This window comes from Mytilus californianus, unplaced genomic scaffold (assembly GCF_021869535.1).
Source record: "Mytilus californianus isolate M0D057914Y unplaced genomic scaffold, xbMytCali1.0.p SCAF_3, whole genome shotgun sequence".
In the NCBI taxonomy this organism is placed as follows: Eukaryota; Metazoa; Mollusca; class Bivalvia; order Mytilida; family Mytilidae; genus Mytilus; species Mytilus californianus.
In genome coordinates this window covers 123,980,729-124,001,450 of record NW_026262679.1, presented here as the reverse complement: position 1 = coordinate 124,001,450, position 20,722 = coordinate 123,980,729, and the positions used below count along the sequence as shown (strand labels likewise).

At 32.9% G+C, this 20,722-nt stretch overlaps 1 protein-coding gene across 1 annotated transcript in view; it reads left to right on the top strand.

Annotated features, from left to right (window-relative positions):
* The first annotated feature begins 6,729 nt into the window (after positions 1–6,729).
* The window catches only part of LOC127733748 (uncharacterized), a 161,745-nt gene continuing 147,752 nt past the window's right edge, over positions 6,730–20,722 (top strand). The window contains exons 1-4 of the mRNA XM_052243063.1: positions 6,730–6,848; positions 13,589–13,717; positions 17,434–17,630; positions 18,260–18,401. Coding sequence (XP_052099023.1) covers positions 6,782–6,848; positions 13,589–13,717; positions 17,434–17,630; positions 18,260–18,401 — 535 coding nt within the window. The 5' untranslated portion in view covers positions 6,730–6,781. The remainder of the gene's footprint in view (positions 6,849–13,588; positions 13,718–17,433; positions 17,631–18,259; positions 18,402–20,722) is intronic.

Genomic DNA, 20,722 nt, shown 5'->3' with positions numbered 1-20,722 from the left:
TCTATTTGATCATGGTATTTGTTCGGTGTTTTTTCTTTTTGATCATGGTATTGTCCTGTGTTTTGCTTTTTGATCATGGTATTGTCCGGTGTTTTCTTTTTGATCATGGTATTGTCCGGTATTTTTCTTCCAATTGTGATTATTTGATTTTCCCCTTGGTATACGATATTCTGCGTTTGTTATATGCCAAGAGATAACGTCCCCTAAGGTTTCAAGAAACTGTGATAGGTAGAGGAAAGTCAAACAAAAAAATGTATAGAGACCTAAGGTTTCACCATTCATTTCTGTTTATTTTTAAATTTGTCGGTCATAAAAAACATTTCTTTTCATGATTGTGTTAAGTAACTATACATTTTTCGTAAAAAAATGCTACCTACTTTCTATAAGGAAAAAGAAAGTAGAATCTGATTTTTATTGACGTGCGTGTTGTACACTCTATTTTTTTTATATTGAAATATTTATAGTTTTGATTTTGAACAGAAAATGTTATGTTATGTAATAATATTGATAGACTAAAATAAACCATAAGTGGAAAAAAAAAGAATGTAATCAAGCGAACAAGTACTTTTATAGCCGAATACTTTGTGTTTCGAACCTATCAAGTGAAGTTTTGTGGAACACGTATTCAAGCAGTTGGAAGCTTATATCTATTTTTAGAGAATGATTCCTTGTATATCTCCGGAATGTACATATTTTGTAGGCCGATTCATCAGATTCTATGTGAACTATCAAAGTCATATGATCCTTTAAATTAACAACAAAAAAAAGATGAATATGTTTTATATACTTGAATAGTTAAGTTTATAGTATAACATGTATACTACGTGCGCAGAGGACTTAATTTAGGTGATATGCATGCATTGATCCAATAATTTCCTAGACATTCTAATCACCAGAAACTCATTTCATATGACTTTAAAGAGGTAGAAATGAACAAAGCTTACTAGTTACTGAATCCAGTCATTTCTAATTCTTTTTATACCTTTTTGAAAATGTTGGTCCAAAAAAAATGAAATAACTAATAGGTTGGCCAACTGTTACATATTGCCGGTGCATTTATAATGGACAGCTCTGTTCAATCACTGGACAATTTATTTTATATTTTACATATAATTAAAAACATATATAACATAATGTAAGCGTTATAAACATAATTCATTAAATATAAAATGTAAATAAAGTACTTTAAGTACTGTTATTGGCTGAAGTCAGAACTGGGGACAATATCATTATGTGTTGATATATGTTAAATATTTATCATCTGTCATAACTACAGAATTTAAAAGCCCCATTCAGTTCGCTTTTTCATTGAAGTTCATTCTATGTCAAGGACTTTTATGACTTGAATGAGCTCTCTGTATGCGTTAAGGATATTGGATGTTTAATCAGGAGTTCAGTGAATTCCTTTTAACCTGTTTTTAAGCAACGCCTAGTTTTACAAGGAGACTGAGATACACACCATTCTTGCATACAGTTAAGCTGTTTGATCATACTAAAGATACAAACTGCGTCATACAAATATCTCCCGGAAGAGTACAATCACATAATATTTGTGGAAGGCGAAATGTTATATAATTAAAATATTTTTTGGCATTTCATTTCATAACCCAGTAAGCACCCACCCGCATATATATTTGCTTATTGCAACCTTAGGACACCCACAAAACAGCCTTTCTTTACTATTGCGTTAAGTATATATAATTGATATATTGAATCATTACTTCTCAGTGACATTAAAGCACCTGCAGTTTCAATAGTATGGTTACAATGCAATTAATGCGTTGGTACCTCAGCTGTGGACTAATAATATCCGAGGAAATTCAATGTTTTGTAATGACCATGATAATCATCAATTTGTTACTGATATTTATTTTATAAATATCAAAGATACTACGAATGCAACTCCCACAAGCGATTATAGGTGGTTTTTTTTGGGGGGGGGGGGGGGGGGGAGGGGGGATAATATTTTCATGTCCTTATTGACTGTTTATCATGCCGATATTCCTCTTTGGCTGTGTGAACCTTTGTTTCTGAGTGCCCCTGTTGAAAGGTAATCAAGATAGATGCACCTGAAGCAGCCAAAAACTGTACATTTTACCATGATTTATTGTTAACACTCAGTTCTCATTTCGTTACTTTTTCCAAAATTTTCTCGATCATCTGGATGTGCACTTTTTGCTCAAAATGTTAACGCTCATACAACCATATTTAGAAGTTGCTCACAACATGGAATATTTAAATACTTTGTGTATAACTTTCAATATTTAGATTATTTCAGAATCTTCATGTGCACAATAATTTTCCTACTATTGCATCGGTTGAGATTGTCCCAAGATCGGGACAGAATTGTTTCAAATGCTCATATAACCGTAATCTCAGACAAGACAAGTTGCTGAAAATGATTAATGTCGTAATATCGTCTCATGATGCTGGATAAGCAAACCAAATTAAAGCAGTTTTCGTATCACTTTTTCGTATCAAACTCCGTATAGTGTGAAACGATAAATATCTCTTCATGCAAGAAATAGATAACAGGTCACAATCATAAGAGAAAGTTGTATTCAAAACAAAATAACAATCAATGTGATTATGTGAAGTATTAAAATTGGAAAGTCTTTAAAATTATTCTTTTATTGAGCTAAAAATTTGTCCATTAAATCATTAAATATACAAAAAAAATGGTTTTCGAAAGTGACAAAACCATACCTAGATCGGAAAAATGTTACTATTCTTGGTAAATAAGCCCCGATCGGAGAAAAGGGGGTTTCGATTTGTTCCCGATCGGGACTGTGGCAGATATAATGTAAACCACTGACTGTATCACATTGCCTCAACTCTGACGTATGCTTTTCTTTTGACATCTTATTGATTTCTGTTCAAAAATAGTTCAACCATTCATTTACCATTTGATGCAAGAAACCCATGGGTCGTTAAACATCTGTCGTTAGTAGTATATATATATCGGTTTATCGCAGATTGAACTTAATGGATTTTTTCTGGAACAAGTTGACTTTTTTTAAAACACGCATTTTAATCACCTAGGTTTAACTGGTTAAGTATTTCTTTTTTTGGAGCTAGACCTCAAATTTAATAGAAAGATAGAACAGAGAATCAAACCCAATTGAATGTGCAGATAGTTTTGAACCTGTAAATATTATATAATATTATATTAAGCTCTGAATTTGGCCTCACGGGCTCATCATAGTGTAGTCCCGTATGTAAAGTATACCATATGAAGATTCGTCTAAGGCAAAAATAATTCCGGTCTGGGCATGATGGGGCAATGGTAGAACTTGATAATTTACTTCATTGCTCATATTGTACGACCTTTGAAAGCACAACTTCTAAACCACAACTGATGGATTTCAACAAAGTTTTACAAATTGGTTTCAAGATGCTATTTAAAAGCATGCCTAAAACAAAATAGTTTGAGCCCAGTGACTTTAATCGGGATATGATTGAACATTGGTCATAATTTTTATGAAATGTATATTGTCGCATGGTTATAATTTCGGTGTTAATAAATTAAGATATACATCGAATAAAGATTTAAAACTGTTCATTATTTCAATACGATTGCATATCGGCCTGTGACAAAAAATTATATATATCATATACATTTCCAATGTTAGATATTTAAAAGGGTTGAAAAAAATTGTAGTTTAACCCTGTCACATGCTCAGGTATACGTCTCGTGTCAGAATCCTCGTCAGTTGCTGACTAACTCCCACATCTCAATGTGTTTGTTCCTTGTTCCTAAGGGATTTTGTCAGAATCCTCGTCAATTGCTGACTAATCTCACATCTCAATGTGTTTGTTTCTAATGGATTTTGTCAGAATCCTCGTCAGTTGCTGACTAATCACACATCCCAATGTGTTTGTCCCTAAGAGATTTTGTCAGAATCAAGATCATTTGCTGACTAATCACACATCTCAATGTGTTTGTTCCTAATGGATTTTGTCAGAATCCTCGTCAGTTGCTTACTAATCACACATTTCAATGTGTTTGTTCCTAAGGGATTTTGTCAGAATCCTCGTCAGTTGCTGACTAATCACACATTTCAATGTGTTTGTTCCTAAGGGATTTTGTCAGAATCCTCGTCAGTTGCTCACTAATCACACATCTCAATGTGTTTGTTCCTAAGGGATTTTGTCAGAATCCTCGTCAGTTGCTGACTAATCACACATTTCAATGTGTTTGTTCCTAAGGGATTTTGTCAGAATCCTCGTCAGTTGCTGACTAATCACACATTTCAATGTGTTTGTTCCTAAGGGATTTTGTCAGAATCCTCGTCAGTTGCTCACTAATCACACATCTCAATGTGTTTGTTCCTAAGGGATTTTGTCAGAATCCTCGTCAGTTGCTGACTAATCACACACCTAAATGTGTTTGTTCCTTGTTCCTAACGGATTTTGTGTCAAAATCCTCGTCATTTGCTGACTAATCACACATCCCAATGTGTTTGTTCCTAAGGGATTTTGTCATAATCCTCGTCAATTGCTGACTAATCACACATCTCAATGTCTTTGTTCCTAAGGGATTTTGTCAGGATCCTCGTCAGTTGCTGACTAATCACACATCTCATTGTGTTTGTTCCTAAGGGATTTTGTCAGAATCCTCGTCAGTTGCTGACTAATCACACATCTCAATGTGTTTGTTCCTTGTTCCTAAGGTATTTTGTCAGAATCCTCGTCAGTTGCTGACTATTCACACATCCCAATGTGTTTGTCCCTAAGGGATTTTTTTCAGAATCCTCGTCAGTTGCTGACTAATCAAACATCTCATTGTGTTTGTTCCTAAGGGATTTTGTCAGAATCCTCGTCAATTGCTGACTAATCACACATCTCAATGTGTTTGTTCCTTGTTCCTAAGGGATTTTGTCAGAATCTTCGTCAGTTTCTGACTTATCACACATCTCAATGTGTTTGTCCCTAAGGGATTTTGCATTGAAGTCAGAACTAGACTCGAGCCGATTTACATCTTGACAGTCTGTATTAATCACATGTCTATTGTTGAACCGTATGTTGACCTTCAGGTGTCATTTTGAATGTTTGTGTTGTTAGGTTGCCACTCAATGACATACACCCCCTCATATCCATTTGTTCATAATGTTGAGTTTTTGTAATGCTATCAAAGTTAAAGTTTTTACTTTTTATTGCCAATAAAACTTTTTGTCAAAATGTGAATTAAATCAATGAAATTGAAAGTAGTTTAAACATATTGAAAGTTCTTCTCGTTCTGCTGTACTGTAAAACGGATTGTTACGTTTTACGTCAGTAGGACGGCAAGTTTTAATATGTGACATTATTGATAGCCAAATATCTTGTTACGGAACACCCACTACCCGTTTACGAGCTATGTATTAAACAGATCACATTTCACTTATTCGAAATCAAATTAAAAGAAATGAATTCTTTACAAATGGTGCCTCTTCGGATTAAGTAAAGTTTGAACAATTTTATTGGCTTTATATTGGTATGAATGCTTTTTTATCATGTCCTCTGAATTATCCAGACAGCCTATATATAAATAATCATACTAACATTGAAATTTGTATATTTTTTATAATTTTTCTGATCTGAATGCGAAATGGAAACGGCTATCCGAGAATAAAAGGTACTTGATCATTGTCATTTTGCTTAGTTTTCTTCTGTTACCTATCCTAACATAGGACACAGACTCATTGTGTTATTTTAATTTTGGTTCATCCGTATGTTTTGGAGTTTAGTGTGGCGTCCATTTCGCAGAACTAGCAAACATTATTGTTAAGGGGCCAGCTGAAGCCAACCTCCGGATCGGGATTTTCTGGCTGCGTTGGAGACACAATGGTCTCTTTGACACATTCCCCGTTTACATACTCTATTCTATTGTTTGTTGTTTGTGTTGCGAATATATATTTTGTCATCTTGCATTAAATACAAAGGTTTTCGTGTATGCACTGTTCATAAAGTTAGTTATCCGCAACCTCACGTGACATAACCTTAGCTGTATTTGGCAAAACTTTAGGAATTTTGGGTCATCAATGCTCTTCAACTTCGTACTTTATTTGGCCATTTTAACTTTTTTGATTCGAGCGTCACTGATGAGTCTTTTGTAGACAAAACGCACGTCTGGCGTACAAAATTTCAATCCTTGTAACTATGATGAGTTTATCTACTTGACAACTTAAACTGGAGCCATGAACTGACATAAAAATAAAGAGATGTGGTATGATTTACAATGAGACAAATTCTATCCAGAAAAAGACAAAATGACAAAGGGCAACTACTGATCATTCAAACGACCCTTGACCAGAAACAAACCCCATGCCGTAAATTAAGCTATAAAAGGCCTTGAAATGTATTGTAATTTGATATTGGAATATATATGTTCAGTATATTTTCACTCAAGTGTTTCGATTGCTTTTTAAAAATAGAAACCGCATAAAGTATTTAAATATTTATTTTGTCTATCATTTTCCTCTCCACTATATAACTTTTGTTCAAAGTAACAAATGTTAAAACTTCAGTGCTTATATTCATTTTTATAAGATAAAAAAATCATCGTTAATAAGGTATATCTCAAAAGTAATGATTGAGTCTTTTTCTAACTGTCAGAATCAACCTACACGTTTTATTTTAATAATGATAACCCGTTTCGGGATTTAAACACATTAATATGCAAAACAGTTTTCTATACAAATATACCCACAACAGGAAAAATGAAATTCATTTGAATAAAATCGGTGCTGGCTAACTCTTCGACTCGCACAATGACAATCAGTTTATAATAGGATCAAATATGATTTTCAAATTAGGAATTATTTTCGTATATCTTTATTCATGTTTATTATCATGTTTAGCTGAAGGTAAGAATTAAGGCAGTGTTTACTTATTATATTATACTAAATCGATGTCACTGCTGGTGGACTGTCCGTCACAGCGGATAACATACCACCACTTTGTCAATGCCATTGTTTTTGGATTGCAAGTCCTCGAAGATAAATTACCACCATTAGGTCGACGCTACTGCTGGTGAACAGCATGTCCCCAAGGTTAACATAACGCCACTAGGTCGATGCCACTGCTGGTGAACAGCAAGTCCACCGATATCAATAGCCCGTGATTTTTATTGACATGGTTAAATTTGATATAAATACTCTTGTGAATTTTTAGTTTACAAAATATTTTTTTTTTATATCCAAGGTTATCTTTCAAATTCTAATGTATTCCTTGGTTGGTTTTGGTATTGTTTAGTGTTAGATAGTCTTTTGAGTTAATTACTCTTCAGCTTTTGATTGTCTTTGATAAATGATACATGCATATTAGGTCGAGCATGTGGATATGATGCAGAAAATTCAATAATAATTTAAATGTGCACCTTAACTTGAATACAAAGTCCTTTACCATAAATATAAACTCCTGTTAAAGCTGTGTCAATACCCTGTTTGATTATTTTATATAATGATGACAATGCATTCGTCTCAATGCATGTTCTGGCCTTATAAGAAGGTCAATACTATGAGAACTATATGACAATCATCATGATGAAAAGCAATTTTTCTTCTGTATTAATATCACATAATACAACTATCACGTTGTAGATCTTTCGTTCTATAACAAATAATTGCTGTACTTTAAAATTTATCTTTATTTGTATCTGCATTCAGAATTAAAAAATTCTCTTCTAGTTTATCATTGGATTGTCAATGTTAAAAACAGTTTCATTGTACAGATCATTAACATTACTATTATAATCAACACCCTCCTTCCAAATCTTCCAAAGTGAGGAACATGTGGACCAATAAGTTGACGATGGAAATTCATTTAAAACCAAGCACGGGTCAAATCTAGAGCTCTGGGTAAAATACACCAGTTGAACATAGCTGGCAACATGCAATGAACACATTCCAGCTGTATTAACAATCTTATCAGGTTAAAGTCATTATATCGTACTTTTTTATTTGATTTAAGGGTATTTTGTTGGTTAAAATTAAGAATTTGTACCAAACTCGAAACAACTGAACTGTAAATATTTTTTGTAAGCAGTATTTACTGGAACATTTCATATGAGAATACAAACCGTCAAGTATTGATAATCTTCCATAAAATATCCAAAGAAATGTTATGGATTTGTTCAGAAGAGTGGACAAATATTGACAATGTAAACTTATTCATGACCTGTCCTCATTCAGAATACTAGTACCCATTGATTATTAACTTTGACCCAGACAGCTGGAACGCTCAATCAAATTTAAAAAGATTTTTTTTCAATTATGAAACCTAAAAATTTTACATTGTATAAGAATGTTTAAAGGATAACAAAATATTTTTGAAGGATAGTTTATCGATTTAAAAAAACAGACTACTTTAACCCAAAAACTATTTGTCAATTTTTTCATGTTTTCAAATATGGTTAACGACCTTTGAATAACTAAAATGAAGTGGTGTGTATAGATCTATTGTATATATTAACATACTAACATGCAGTACAAAAGAACCCTACTTGTAACATGAGGGAAAATAAAAACATAACAAACAAACAAACAAAAACATTTCGTTACTACTATTACATAACTTCAATACATGATCATGCGATTTTAGTTGTACTTAATGAACCAATCATTTAAAACCATTGCAGATTCAAATATGCAATTATAAAATAACATTGCTAAATGAATTTATCTTTCATTTTAGTGCAAGTCCAGTCTTTACACATTATATAACTTTGTAGTGTATTATGAGCCTGCTTTTTTCTGTTTCATAATTGTGATTTTTATCTAAAACAGTTAAATGTTTGAGTTTAAAGTATCCTTTAAAACTACAGACCATTTTGGGGCACCTGAGTTCGGTTTTCGTTAGGTACGTGTTGCTCAGTCTTCTGTTTTCGTTAGGTACGTGTTGCTCAGTCTTCTGTTTTCGTTAGGTACGTGTTGCTCAGTCTTCTGTTTTCGTTAGGTACGTGTTGCTCAGTCTTCTGTTTTCGTTAGGTACGTGTTGCTCATTCTTCTGTTTTCGTTAGGTACGTCTTGCTCAGTCTTCTGTTTTCGTTAGGTACGTGTTGCTCAGTCTTCTGTTTTCGTTAGGTACGTGTTGCTCAGTCTTCTGTTTTCGTTAGGTACGTGTTGCTCAGTCTTCTGTTTTCGTTGGGTACGTGTTGCTCAATCTTCTGTTTTCGTTAGGTACGTGTTGCTCAATCTTCTGTTTTCGTTAGGTACGTGTTGCTCAGTCTTCTGTTTTCGTTAGGTACGTGTTGCTCAATCTTCTGTTTTCGTTAGGTACGTGTTGCTCAATCTTTTGTTTTCGTTAGGTACGTGTTGCTCAATCTTCTGTTTTCGTTAGGTACGTGTTGCTCAGTCTTCTGTTTTCGTTAGGTACGTGTTGCTTAGTCTTCTGTTTTCGTTAGGTACGTGTTGTTCAGTCTTCTGTTTTCGTTAGGTGCGTGTTGCTTAGTCTTCTGTTTTCTGTGTATTGTTTTGTAGAATATTGTTTTTTCTGTTCGTCTTTTTTCTTTTGTTGTCTGTCTTTTTTAGAAAATTTTTCATCTAGAAACCAAACTATATTCACGTTTTTAAGGAATTCTACAACAAAATTACGTAACATCCCCTTTTGTTGTCTGTCTTTTTTAGAAAATTTTTCATCTAGATACCAAACTATATTCACGTTTTTAAGGAATTCTACAACAAAATTACGTAACATCCCCTTTTGTTGTCTGTCTTTTTTAGAAAACTTTTCATCTAGAAACCAAACTATATTCACGTTTTTAAGGAATTCTACAACAAAATTACGTAACATCCTTTTTTGTTGTCTGTCTTTTTTAGAAAAGTTTTCATCTAGATACCAAACTATATTCACGTTTTTAAGGAATTCTACGACAAAATTACGTAACATCCCCTTTTGTTGTCTGTCTTTTTTAGAAAAGTTTCCATCTAGATACCAAACTATATTCACGTTTTAAGGAATTCTACAACAAAATTACGTAACATCCCCTTTTGTTGTCTGTCTTTTTTAGAAAAGTGTCCATCTAGATACCAAACTATATTCACGTTTTTAAGGAATTCTACAACAAAATTACGTAACATCCTTTTTTGTTGTCTGTCTTTTTTAGAAAAGTTTTCATCTAGATACCAAACTATATTCACGTTTTTAAGGAATTCTACAACAAAATTACGTAACATCCCCTTTTGCTGTCTGTCTTTTTTAGAAAATTTTTCATCTAGATACCAAACTATATTCACGTTTTTAAGGAATTCTACAACAAAATTACGTAACATCCCCTTTTGTTGTCTGTCTTTTTTAGAAAACTTTTCATCTAGAAACCAAACTATATTTACGTTTTTAAGGAATTCTACAACAAAATTACGTAACATCCTTTTTTGTTGTCTGTCTTTTTTAGAAAAGTTTTCATCTAGATACCAAACTATATTCACGTTTTTAAGGAATTCTACAACAAAATTACGTAACATCCCCTTTTGTTGTCTGTCTTTTTTAGAAAAGTTTCCATCTAGATACCAAACTATATTCACGTTTTTAAGGAATTCTACAACAAAATTACGTAACATCCCCTTTTGTTGTCTGTCTTTTTTAGAAAAGTTTCCATCTAGATACCAAACTATATTCACGTTTTTAAGGAATTCTACAACAAAATTACGTAACGTCCCCTTTTGTTGTCTGTCTTTTTTAGAAAAGTTTTCATCTAGATACCAAACTATATTCACGTTTTTAAGGAATTCTACAACAAAATTACGTAACATCCCCTTTTGTTGTCTGTCTTTTTTAGAATACTTTTCATCTAGAAACCAAACTATATTCACGTTTTTAAGGAATTCTACAACAAAATTACGTAACATCCCCTTTTGTTGTCTGTCTATTTCAGAAAACTTTTCATCTAGATACCAAACTATATTCACGTTTTTAAGGAATTCTACAACAAAATTACGTAACGTCCCCTTTTGTTGTCTGTCTTTTTTAGAAAACTTTTCATCTAGATACCAAACTATATTCACGTTTTTAAGGAATTCTACAACAAAATTACGTAACATCCCCTTTTGTTGTCTGTCTTTTTTAGAAAAGTTTCCATCTAGATACCAAACTATATTCACGTTTTTAAGGAATTCTACAACAAAATTACGTAACATCCCCTTTTGTTGTCTGTCTTTTTTAGAAAAGTTTCCATCTAGATACCAAACTATATTCACGTTTTTAAGGAATTCTACAACAAAATTACTTAACATAGACCAGTCATGTGTGTTTCCAGACAGTTAAAACTTGTATGATAATGCATAATATGTAAACATTACAATGCAATCTTTCCACATTTATTATAAATCATGGTGTGTCGCTTTTGTAGTGGAACACATTTTAATTTTGTAAACGATTCGAATGATTTCATTTTAAATGTTAGAATTTAATAGTTTTGACAACAGATCTCAAATTAAAAAGAAGATGCACCCTATTAATATATTTTTGAACGTGTAAAATATTTTTAATTTCATTATATTTCTACATATTTTGGAAAACTTAATTTGGCAATACATTTGCTTTCCAAATTTGCATGTTAGTTTTTGTCAACTTCCAAAAAAGGACTACAATCTACTTGCAAATAAATTAAATGACGGTGACCAAATCCCATCAGAACAATAATTTGCCTATCACATTTTTTCCCCGTTTGACCATGGTGTTATCTGTCCTTCCCCTAATTAATTTAAAAGCATTCAGAAAACATATGCTACTTTGACTTTTGGTACATCAGTGAAATCGACTATGATCGACTATGAAATAATTTGAAGTATTTTTTTTAAATGTTAATCATAAGCATTTCTATATGAAGTGCGTGAAAATGACCGTAACCACTTCAAAATATAATTTAAATCTTTAAGAAATCAAATACTTGTTTCGAACAAATCATTTCTTTTTAAATACTCGATGTAATTTTTACACCGAGTTCTTAATGAGCATGCAAACTTTTATTCATGAAAAATTAAACAAATAAAATACTAGACGGGACTAATCTATGAACTACCCAAATAACCAGTAAATAACGTCAAAATGTTTTCTAAACATTAATGCAGCGGACTGATACATAATTTGTTGTAATGCCTATTGTTGAAGATTGTATGTAGCAGTCTTTTGGATGTCTTAAATTATTGTTGGAAGGTTGTCTCATTCAAGTATACCCTACTTCCCCTTTTAATTAATATATAGTTCAAAATGTATTTGTATTTGTTGTTGTTCTTTGCTTTTTTCTCTTTCTTTTGTGATATTGTCTTTTATTAAATTTATGGTTCGTAATTACCTGTTTCAATCTTGCAGCATATACAAACTAATTTTATGGCCATGTTAAATTTTCACATTCTCCACCATCCACAAATCAGTGGTATGGCCATGTTAAATTTTCAGTCTCGACCATCCAGAAACCAATTGTGCGACCATGTTAAATTTTCATTCTCGACCATCCACAAACCAAGTGTATGGCCATGTTAAATTTTCATTCTCGACCAGCCACAAACCAAGTGTATGGCAATGTTAAATTTTCATTCTCGACCACCCACAAACCAAGTGTATGGCCATGTTAAATTTCCATTCTCGACCAGCCACAAACCAAGTGTATGGCAATGTTAAATTTTCATTCTCGATCATCCACAAACCAAGTGTATGGCCATGTTAAATTTTCATTCTCGACCATCCACAAACCAAGTGTATGGCCATGTTAAATTTTCATTCTCAACCAGCCACAAACCAAGTGTATGGCAATGTTAAATTTTCATTCTCGACCACCCACAAACCAAGTGTATGGCCATGTTAAATTTCCATTCTCGACCAGCCACAAACCAAGTGTATGGCAATGTTAAATTTTCATTCTCGATCATCCACAAACCAAGTGTATGGCCATGTTAAATTTTCATTCTCGACCATCCACAAACCAAGTGTATGGCCATGTTAAATTTTCATTCTCAACCAGCCACAAACCAAGTGTATGGCCATGTTAAATTTTCATTCCCGACCATCCACAAACCAAGAGTATGGCCATGTTAAATTTCCATTCTCGACCAGCCACAAACCAAGTGTATGGCAATGTTAAATTTTCATTCTCGATCATCCACAAACCAAGTGTATGGCCATGTTAAATTTTCATTCTCGACCATCCACAAACCAAGTGTATGGCCATGTTAAATTTTCATTCTCGACCATCCACAAACCAAGTGTATGGCCATGTTAAATTTTCATTCTCGACAATCCACAAACCAAGTGTATGGTAATGTTAAATTTTCATTCTCGACCATCCACATACCAATTGTATGGCTATGTTAAGTTTTCAGTCTCGACCATCCACAAACCAATTGTATGGCCATGTTAAATTTTCATTCTCGACCATTCACAAACCAAATGTATGGCCATGTTAAATTTTCATTCTCGACCATACAGTACTTTTATCAATCGTATTCACAATTTCCAACCAGTGAAATTTTTATTGTATTATTTTTTCTTTCCTTCATTGTGTAATCGGTCCGTTTCTTTTTATCTGGGGAGGGGGAGGGAATGGATGAAATCAGATATAGCGGTCTCCCACTGTAAAATTAAGAAATAATATATTTTGATGTAATTCTAGATCCAGAATGTATTGGCAGCGTCAGTCCCCTCGGCATGCAGAGTGGAAATATCACAAATGAACAAATAACATACTCATCAATACGTGCAGATCTCAAGAAAGAATACAGCAGATATGATTGCTGCCAAGGTGAGAATTATAGTACCTTATATGTATATGAACGTGCGTAAAGACAAATTATAATATAGAACCATAAGCACTTCTGTCCGATTTTTGTTTTTATATATATACCTTAATATAATACAAGTGCCTGTGTATAGAACCCCTGAAAACAGATTTAAATAATTTACAGCAACAAAACTATATAGTGAAAAGATGCTTTATACAAAGAAAATTCAAAGATAAATAAAGCCTGCTAATGTTTAAGGGCAATCAATGTATGGATATATGATTCAACGAAAAAGATATAAAAATGTAGCTACGAAGTTTGACTCGAGTAGATGCGAAAGCGTTTTCTTTAATTTACAGATACAAAGTCAAAACATACTAGTCTAATAGAAATAGATAGATAGTTCAAGCTTTATCATTTTTCTCAGTTACTAGCTATTCTTGCATCTTAGTAATTAGAGAGGAGATACATCAATATATCCCAGTAAGTCGATAGCGATCGAAGTTGTCAATAAAACATAATTTACCCATAGAATTATCAAAACATATTTTAAGGCTGAATTGCTTCCATTAAAAAAGGTCAAGTTTGGTGATATTTAAAAAGTACACCTACATGGGCACGTTTGTACTGGAAAAAGATTAAGGGGCGTGTGCTTAATAGTAAGAGATAAACAAAATTATGAGATGTTTATCTTGTTTAAGTATATTACCACCCTTATATGATTATTTCTTCGCTATGTCTCCTTGTAAAAATATTGCACTTCTGATGGATATGCTAAATAAGTATTTATATGTCATTCAGATTAACAAAGAACTTTAAAAGCCACAAAATCCTATAATAATAAAATCTCGATTTTACGACTTTATTTTTAATTTATGGTTGTACGTATGTTTGTGCTTCGACGCAACACGATTTAAATTAAGTTGAAAAAAAAATACTAGACCGTGTCTTCTTGTACTGTTCATGATATTACTGTATGAAATGAATATGGATGGCTTCTTTTTTTGTATTACCTACTTTGAGCTTGCTTCCAGTAACTTCAAGCAATACTTCAAACATTAGTATTGTTTAGTTTTGTTATTGTTGTCTATAATATCCGATTCAATGAATGTTTTTTTTCTGAACACACCCGGATGTTTTGTATGTTATTCTCTCCATGTACCTTTGGTTATTCTGTTGATCGAGGTTACACGGGACTTGAAAAGTTCAGTCCATAAGGAAATAGTTTGACCACGCCAGTGTATATGTATTTGTTCAAAGTCATACCCTTGTCAGTGGTTGTCTTTGGTTATATCTTAACGCGATTTGTGTTTAATGTCAATTGATGCTGATAGCAGATCTCTGAAATCTCTGTTAAATATATTTACTGCTTGAGACCATATTGAGTAGACATTTATCTATTGTTGAAGACAGTATCTTGACCTGTAGATGTCCCTTTTTGGTGTCGATTGATTGCTGTCCCTTTGATGTAGCCAAACATTTCCTTTATATCATAGACAAGTGTCCTTTCATTGTATATGAATAAAGCCAAATTTAGATGAAGGGAATGTTAATAGTTAGTCAATGCTTATAAAACCTTTTCTATCAAATGTCTTTATCTGAGTATCATCATACTGTTTGTAGGTCTATAAATCTTAGGATGAAAGTAGTTATAATTTGTAGTTATAATTACTGACCATAAACATGTGTCCTGACATTTAACAAATAGAGCATTAGCCCGTTCAATCTGATTAGGTGTAAACGCCCAAGAGTATGAAAGAAAACGAAAAATTCAAATTCTGTTTTGTGAATTAAAAAACATTTGTTAATGCATCACTAATACTGCCATTTTCATAATGGGTTAGGATGTTTTAAATTTCAGTTTTGATAAACGAGTTCACATTAAATATTATGATATGTTTTGTATAAAAACGTGTTGTAAGTTGAGAAAAGAATGTTTAGTACATACAATGTTTAATGAGGTTCAGTCACCTTGCAGTGTCACCAACATCGTAGTGATCCAACAATGACGAAAGAATAAATCTAAATATTCTTATTACTTTTGTAAGCTGATCTGTGTCTGTATTTTTCTACAATTATTTTTAGAGGACCAATAAACTTACTTTTTTATATGAATAAAGGAGATGTTATACATACTTCATATAAGACAGTAACCCAACGACTTAACAACGCGAAATAAATCTAGGGGTAAACATATATGATTATGAGATGTACAATAAACGTCTTATAATAGCTGTTCAATGGGACAATGGGACCAAGTCATTTTACAAGACCCACTCATATACCATTGCGTTAGTGCCCCCTTTTGATCTGCAATTGACTATTAATGCACCGGAGACTCAGCTTGAAATGGATCCAGAAAATGTATTGTATCAATGTTACCAGTTATACAGGCTACACGAAAATGTACTATGTGTTGTTGGTAGTTGTTTTTCTTTGTTTTTATGTAGGTGTTGGTGGTAGCTGTTTGTCTCATTTTTAAAATTAAGGAGATGAGGTACGATTGACAATGAGACAACTATCCACCAAAGTTCAAATAAAGTGGATGTAAGCAATTATAGGCAACCGTACGGCCTTCATGACAGACATGAACCAATGACAACCACTGAACTACAGGCTCCTGACGTTGGACAGGCAAAGAATGTGGCGGGGTTTAACATGTTTGTGAGCGCTCCACCCCCCCCCCCCCCCCACCCCCCGGTAACCTGTGAAAGTGGTGTAACAGCACAACATAAGAACAAACTATAAAAATCAGTTGAAAAAGGCTTATCTAAACAGATCGATACAAAGCAGAAAAACATCAAACATAAACACAGACCGGACGTGGCAGGATATTTATCATCCCTCATCCCTAACAACAAAAAGGACACAAAGTACAGATCTCATAGTACTCGCAATTACTGACAGCTAGTTCAAAGCCAGTAACAACTAATAAAAAAAATCATGTATCTAAAACTAAAATGTTTTCATGTGCGTCTTTTTTCGGAGGAGTCGGGTGTTGGTCATTGGTGTGGTCTGTTGTAGTGTCCAATGGTTTTGGACATTCTCGTTATCTTTTACAATATTATATGATACCTCATCAGTCACTGTTCTGGATAGATCTATACTGTACAATACCAATGGTCTTTTTATCATTACTGACTTAAAATTATATGAAAGTGGTATTGATATTGGCTGGATGCTCATTAAGACAATCACCAACATGGACCCGTGTAAAACAGTTAATTAGTATACATCAAAGGTGCATGCTAATGTTGGTTTTTATTCATTCCATAGATGTTCTTCTTCATATCGAAAGGACCTGTCGATGAACTAAAAATCCAAGATTGTCAACAAATAACAACAAGATCGAAATGGTCCAATTTTATTAAATTGATAAACAGAATGATTGCGGCAACGGTTGTGTTTACTTGAAACAAACTCACTTGATCTAAAATTTACTGGTAAATAAAGAAAAAAAATATAAAGGAAAGGCAGGCGGAAAAGAAAACAAATTAAAGTAATAAAATATTGTATTCATTATATGACTCTTATATGTGAACAGCGCATTCATGCACCGTGTATATAGATATAGGAAGATGTGGTATGAGTGCCAATGAGACAATTCTCGTCTTCATTTTAACTAGCAGTCATTAATTTTACGAATGAAAATTATTGAGCATTACATTTGTATAAAACTTAGCTGTTGGCATTTAATTTAAGGGCATTTTGACATCTTATTTCTCATAACTTTAAGGTGCTAGCTTTGCTGCATGGTGTCCGGAGACGGCAACAATAGGAGAATGGATTGAGGTGTCTTTCGACGAACCAATACGACTGTCTTCTATTGAAATACAAAAACCTGTTGGTTCAAGTTCACAATGGCCAACAGAGTTAGATATACTAATAGAAGAAGCTCAAAGTTTCCCTGGTAATCTTACAAATTCAGGAGAGGTGGGTAGCTATTTGATTCGATTTTAAGTGAAGAAAAAAAATGCAATTAAGAAAAGGGAAAATCTTCTAGTGTGTTGCATGTTTTCGATGTGCCTACGAACACTTTGATCACAATCTCCAAACTATTATAAATCAGTATGGTAGTGCAAATGAAAGTCATGTTTTATTCGAACTGATTAACGAACTATTAAAAAAGCTTAATTTGTTTGCTTGCAAATGGCAAAATCAAAACCCCATGTTAATTTCTTATAAGATACTTGCACATACCCTCTTTTAAATCATTGCTCTCAGAATTCATTCCATATTTTTAGCATAATCCACGTTTAGGATTACATCTGATTTTTCATGGACTATATATATATATACAACATTTCTTTAATCTACAATGGTTCTTGAACAAAAATGTGTTGATTGACAAAGGTCGTTTGGACAACGTGATATCAAGAATCTATGCTATACTAGCACATTGAATTGAAAAGAGATTGTCTTTTAAATGGTGGGTTCTATAGATATAAATTAGACATAGTATTTATAAGCAGTTTTACAGGCTTCTTTATGCTAACAAAATTCTCCTCACAGTCAATCTATGCATTTCCTAGTCGCAGCATATACTCTTTTTTTTTTTACAGAAAATAGAACTTGTTCCCTCAAACGTAGTTCAAACATTCACATTGACGAATACCTTTGTAGTAAGGCGTGTTCGATTAGTAGTAGCAAACTTTACAGAGGAACCATGTTTTAGATTCGAAATTAATGGATGTCCAGTAAAAGGTATGTGGGTATTTCAATTTTATATGGTTTTGATTCTGAAAACTTGCTTATAGGTGTGAAAATTATTTGTTGAACGTATATTGTTGTTACTCGATTTGTATGAACGGCAATGCTTTTTAGGTGACGACTCTATTCTGAACTTTTCTATTAACCGTTACTTAGTTATCGGTCTGTTCTGTCCTCGATGTATACTCTAAGCATATTTATCATGTGGTAACTATTTTTTCCAAGCAGATAAAAAAAAAAGGTTAAATTCGGTCACGTATATTAATTGTATATATGATGACTCTGGTAGTGTAGCATTTAATTATGTCCCCCATGAAATAATGTCCACCGGACATTATTTCTTAGTAAATACTGTCCATGGACAATATTTACTTATTTTAAAAGTGCCCCGGACACAATTTCCTATGAAAATATGATATGTCCTCGGGTATGAAAAAGTGTCCATGAATGGCATTTAATACTATAATTCTGTCCAGGTGGACATTTTTTTCACAGGACATTATGTCCGACAGACAATTTTTTATATTATTAAAGTATTAAATGTTATCCATTGCCTTGTTATTACTCGACGTATTTTAACCTATAATTGCGACCTTTATTACAATATTACTTTGACAGAGAGATGTCTCATTGGCACTCATACCGTCCTTATCTTCTTATTTATATTTTGTAATATATATACATGTATAATGATTTAAATTCAAACAAGTAACAGATGTTGTTCAGTATTATTTTCCTTGGAGGACACAATTTATTAACAACTACTTCGAAAAATTGTTCTGTGTAGGTGGACCATATTTCAAAACTTTTGCAGTAAAAATCTGTCCACTTGAGGGACAATATTTCATGGCAATGGACATTATTTAATACCAAAATTCTATGAAAAACTGTCCAGGTGGACATTTTTTCACAGGACACTATTATGTCTTACAGTTGTACTGATCGAATTTAATATTACACTGATTGAGTGAAAGTCAAACCACGAGGACTTTTACGACTTTTTTTAAATATACAAAATATTACCCCTTCAAGCTTTTTGTTTGCAAAAAGGCATGGGAATTTTCTTGATATTAATTGTTTGTTTTAAATTTGAAATTTAAATTGACTATCGAAGCATCAGTTGTATCCTGGAACTTGATTGTACGGAATTTATAAACATCCTGTCCGATTTGACTCGTAAATTATTTTTTTCGCGGGGTTAATTTCAAGAACAAATCTGATTCAACACTGATCCCATAGTTGTCGATTGTTAGTACTTCGAATGTAGGAATTGGGTTTCTTTTTCAAGAACTTTCATTATTTGTACTTATATGCATCTCTTTCTCCATGGTTATTAATTTTCCAGATGATGCACAGGTTCATTATAACATTGACAAAAATGGCTTTGTTTACACCTCGAAAATTACTATGAGCACAGACAAACCTGTGCAGTTGGAAAAGTTTTCAGGTCTAGCATCCACTAGATATACAAACATGTTTAAATGCATTTTGTGATTCAGAAAGATAAAATGTTTTTTTTTTAATTGGATGTGCATTTTTTTCATCACTGCATATGTTGGTAAAAAAACAATAACTGAATTACATTTTATTCTGTCCGCTCAGATTAAATCACACTGTTGTGTAGATATCTATTGTCTATCATCAATGAATAAAATGCAATGCAATTGTTACCTGAGAGTGGTCATCTCAAAGATTTAACCTAACTTACACTGTTACATGTAGTTTATTTTTAGGACTTCTGCAGGAACGAAAAAAATGGCCATTTAAATTCAAAAAAGGTTTTATCTTTCTGGAACCTAAAATGCATCTAACTTTTATACATCTAGTGGAAGCTAGGCCTTAAAACTTTTCAAACTGTACAGGTTTGTCTGTACTTGGAGGAGTAAATTTCTATGTGTAATCGGTATTTTTGTCCATTTGTTATGACTGAGCCTTAAACTCAAATCAAATTACAACAGAGACATTATTATATGTCTCTGATAATAATGGTCCAATACTATATGTCCCTGTAAATAATGAAGGCACACACCAGGGTTTGACATTAACTATTTCATCAACTTGACCTTCGGGCAAGTGACCATAGTATAATTTACTTGTCCGAAAGAGAAAACCACTTGTCCCAAAATTGTACTTGTTTAAGAAATTTTAAACTGCCATTTATTGACATAAAACCTTGTAAATGAATTAAAAAAGGGGTGAAATGTACCTGATTCATGAAAGAGTTTCACCAAGCCACTTGAACCACACCAGTTCACCAGTGACCTAACAGAAAACTCAACGAAGAATGTATGGTTTTAGACTTTACAAAATATTTC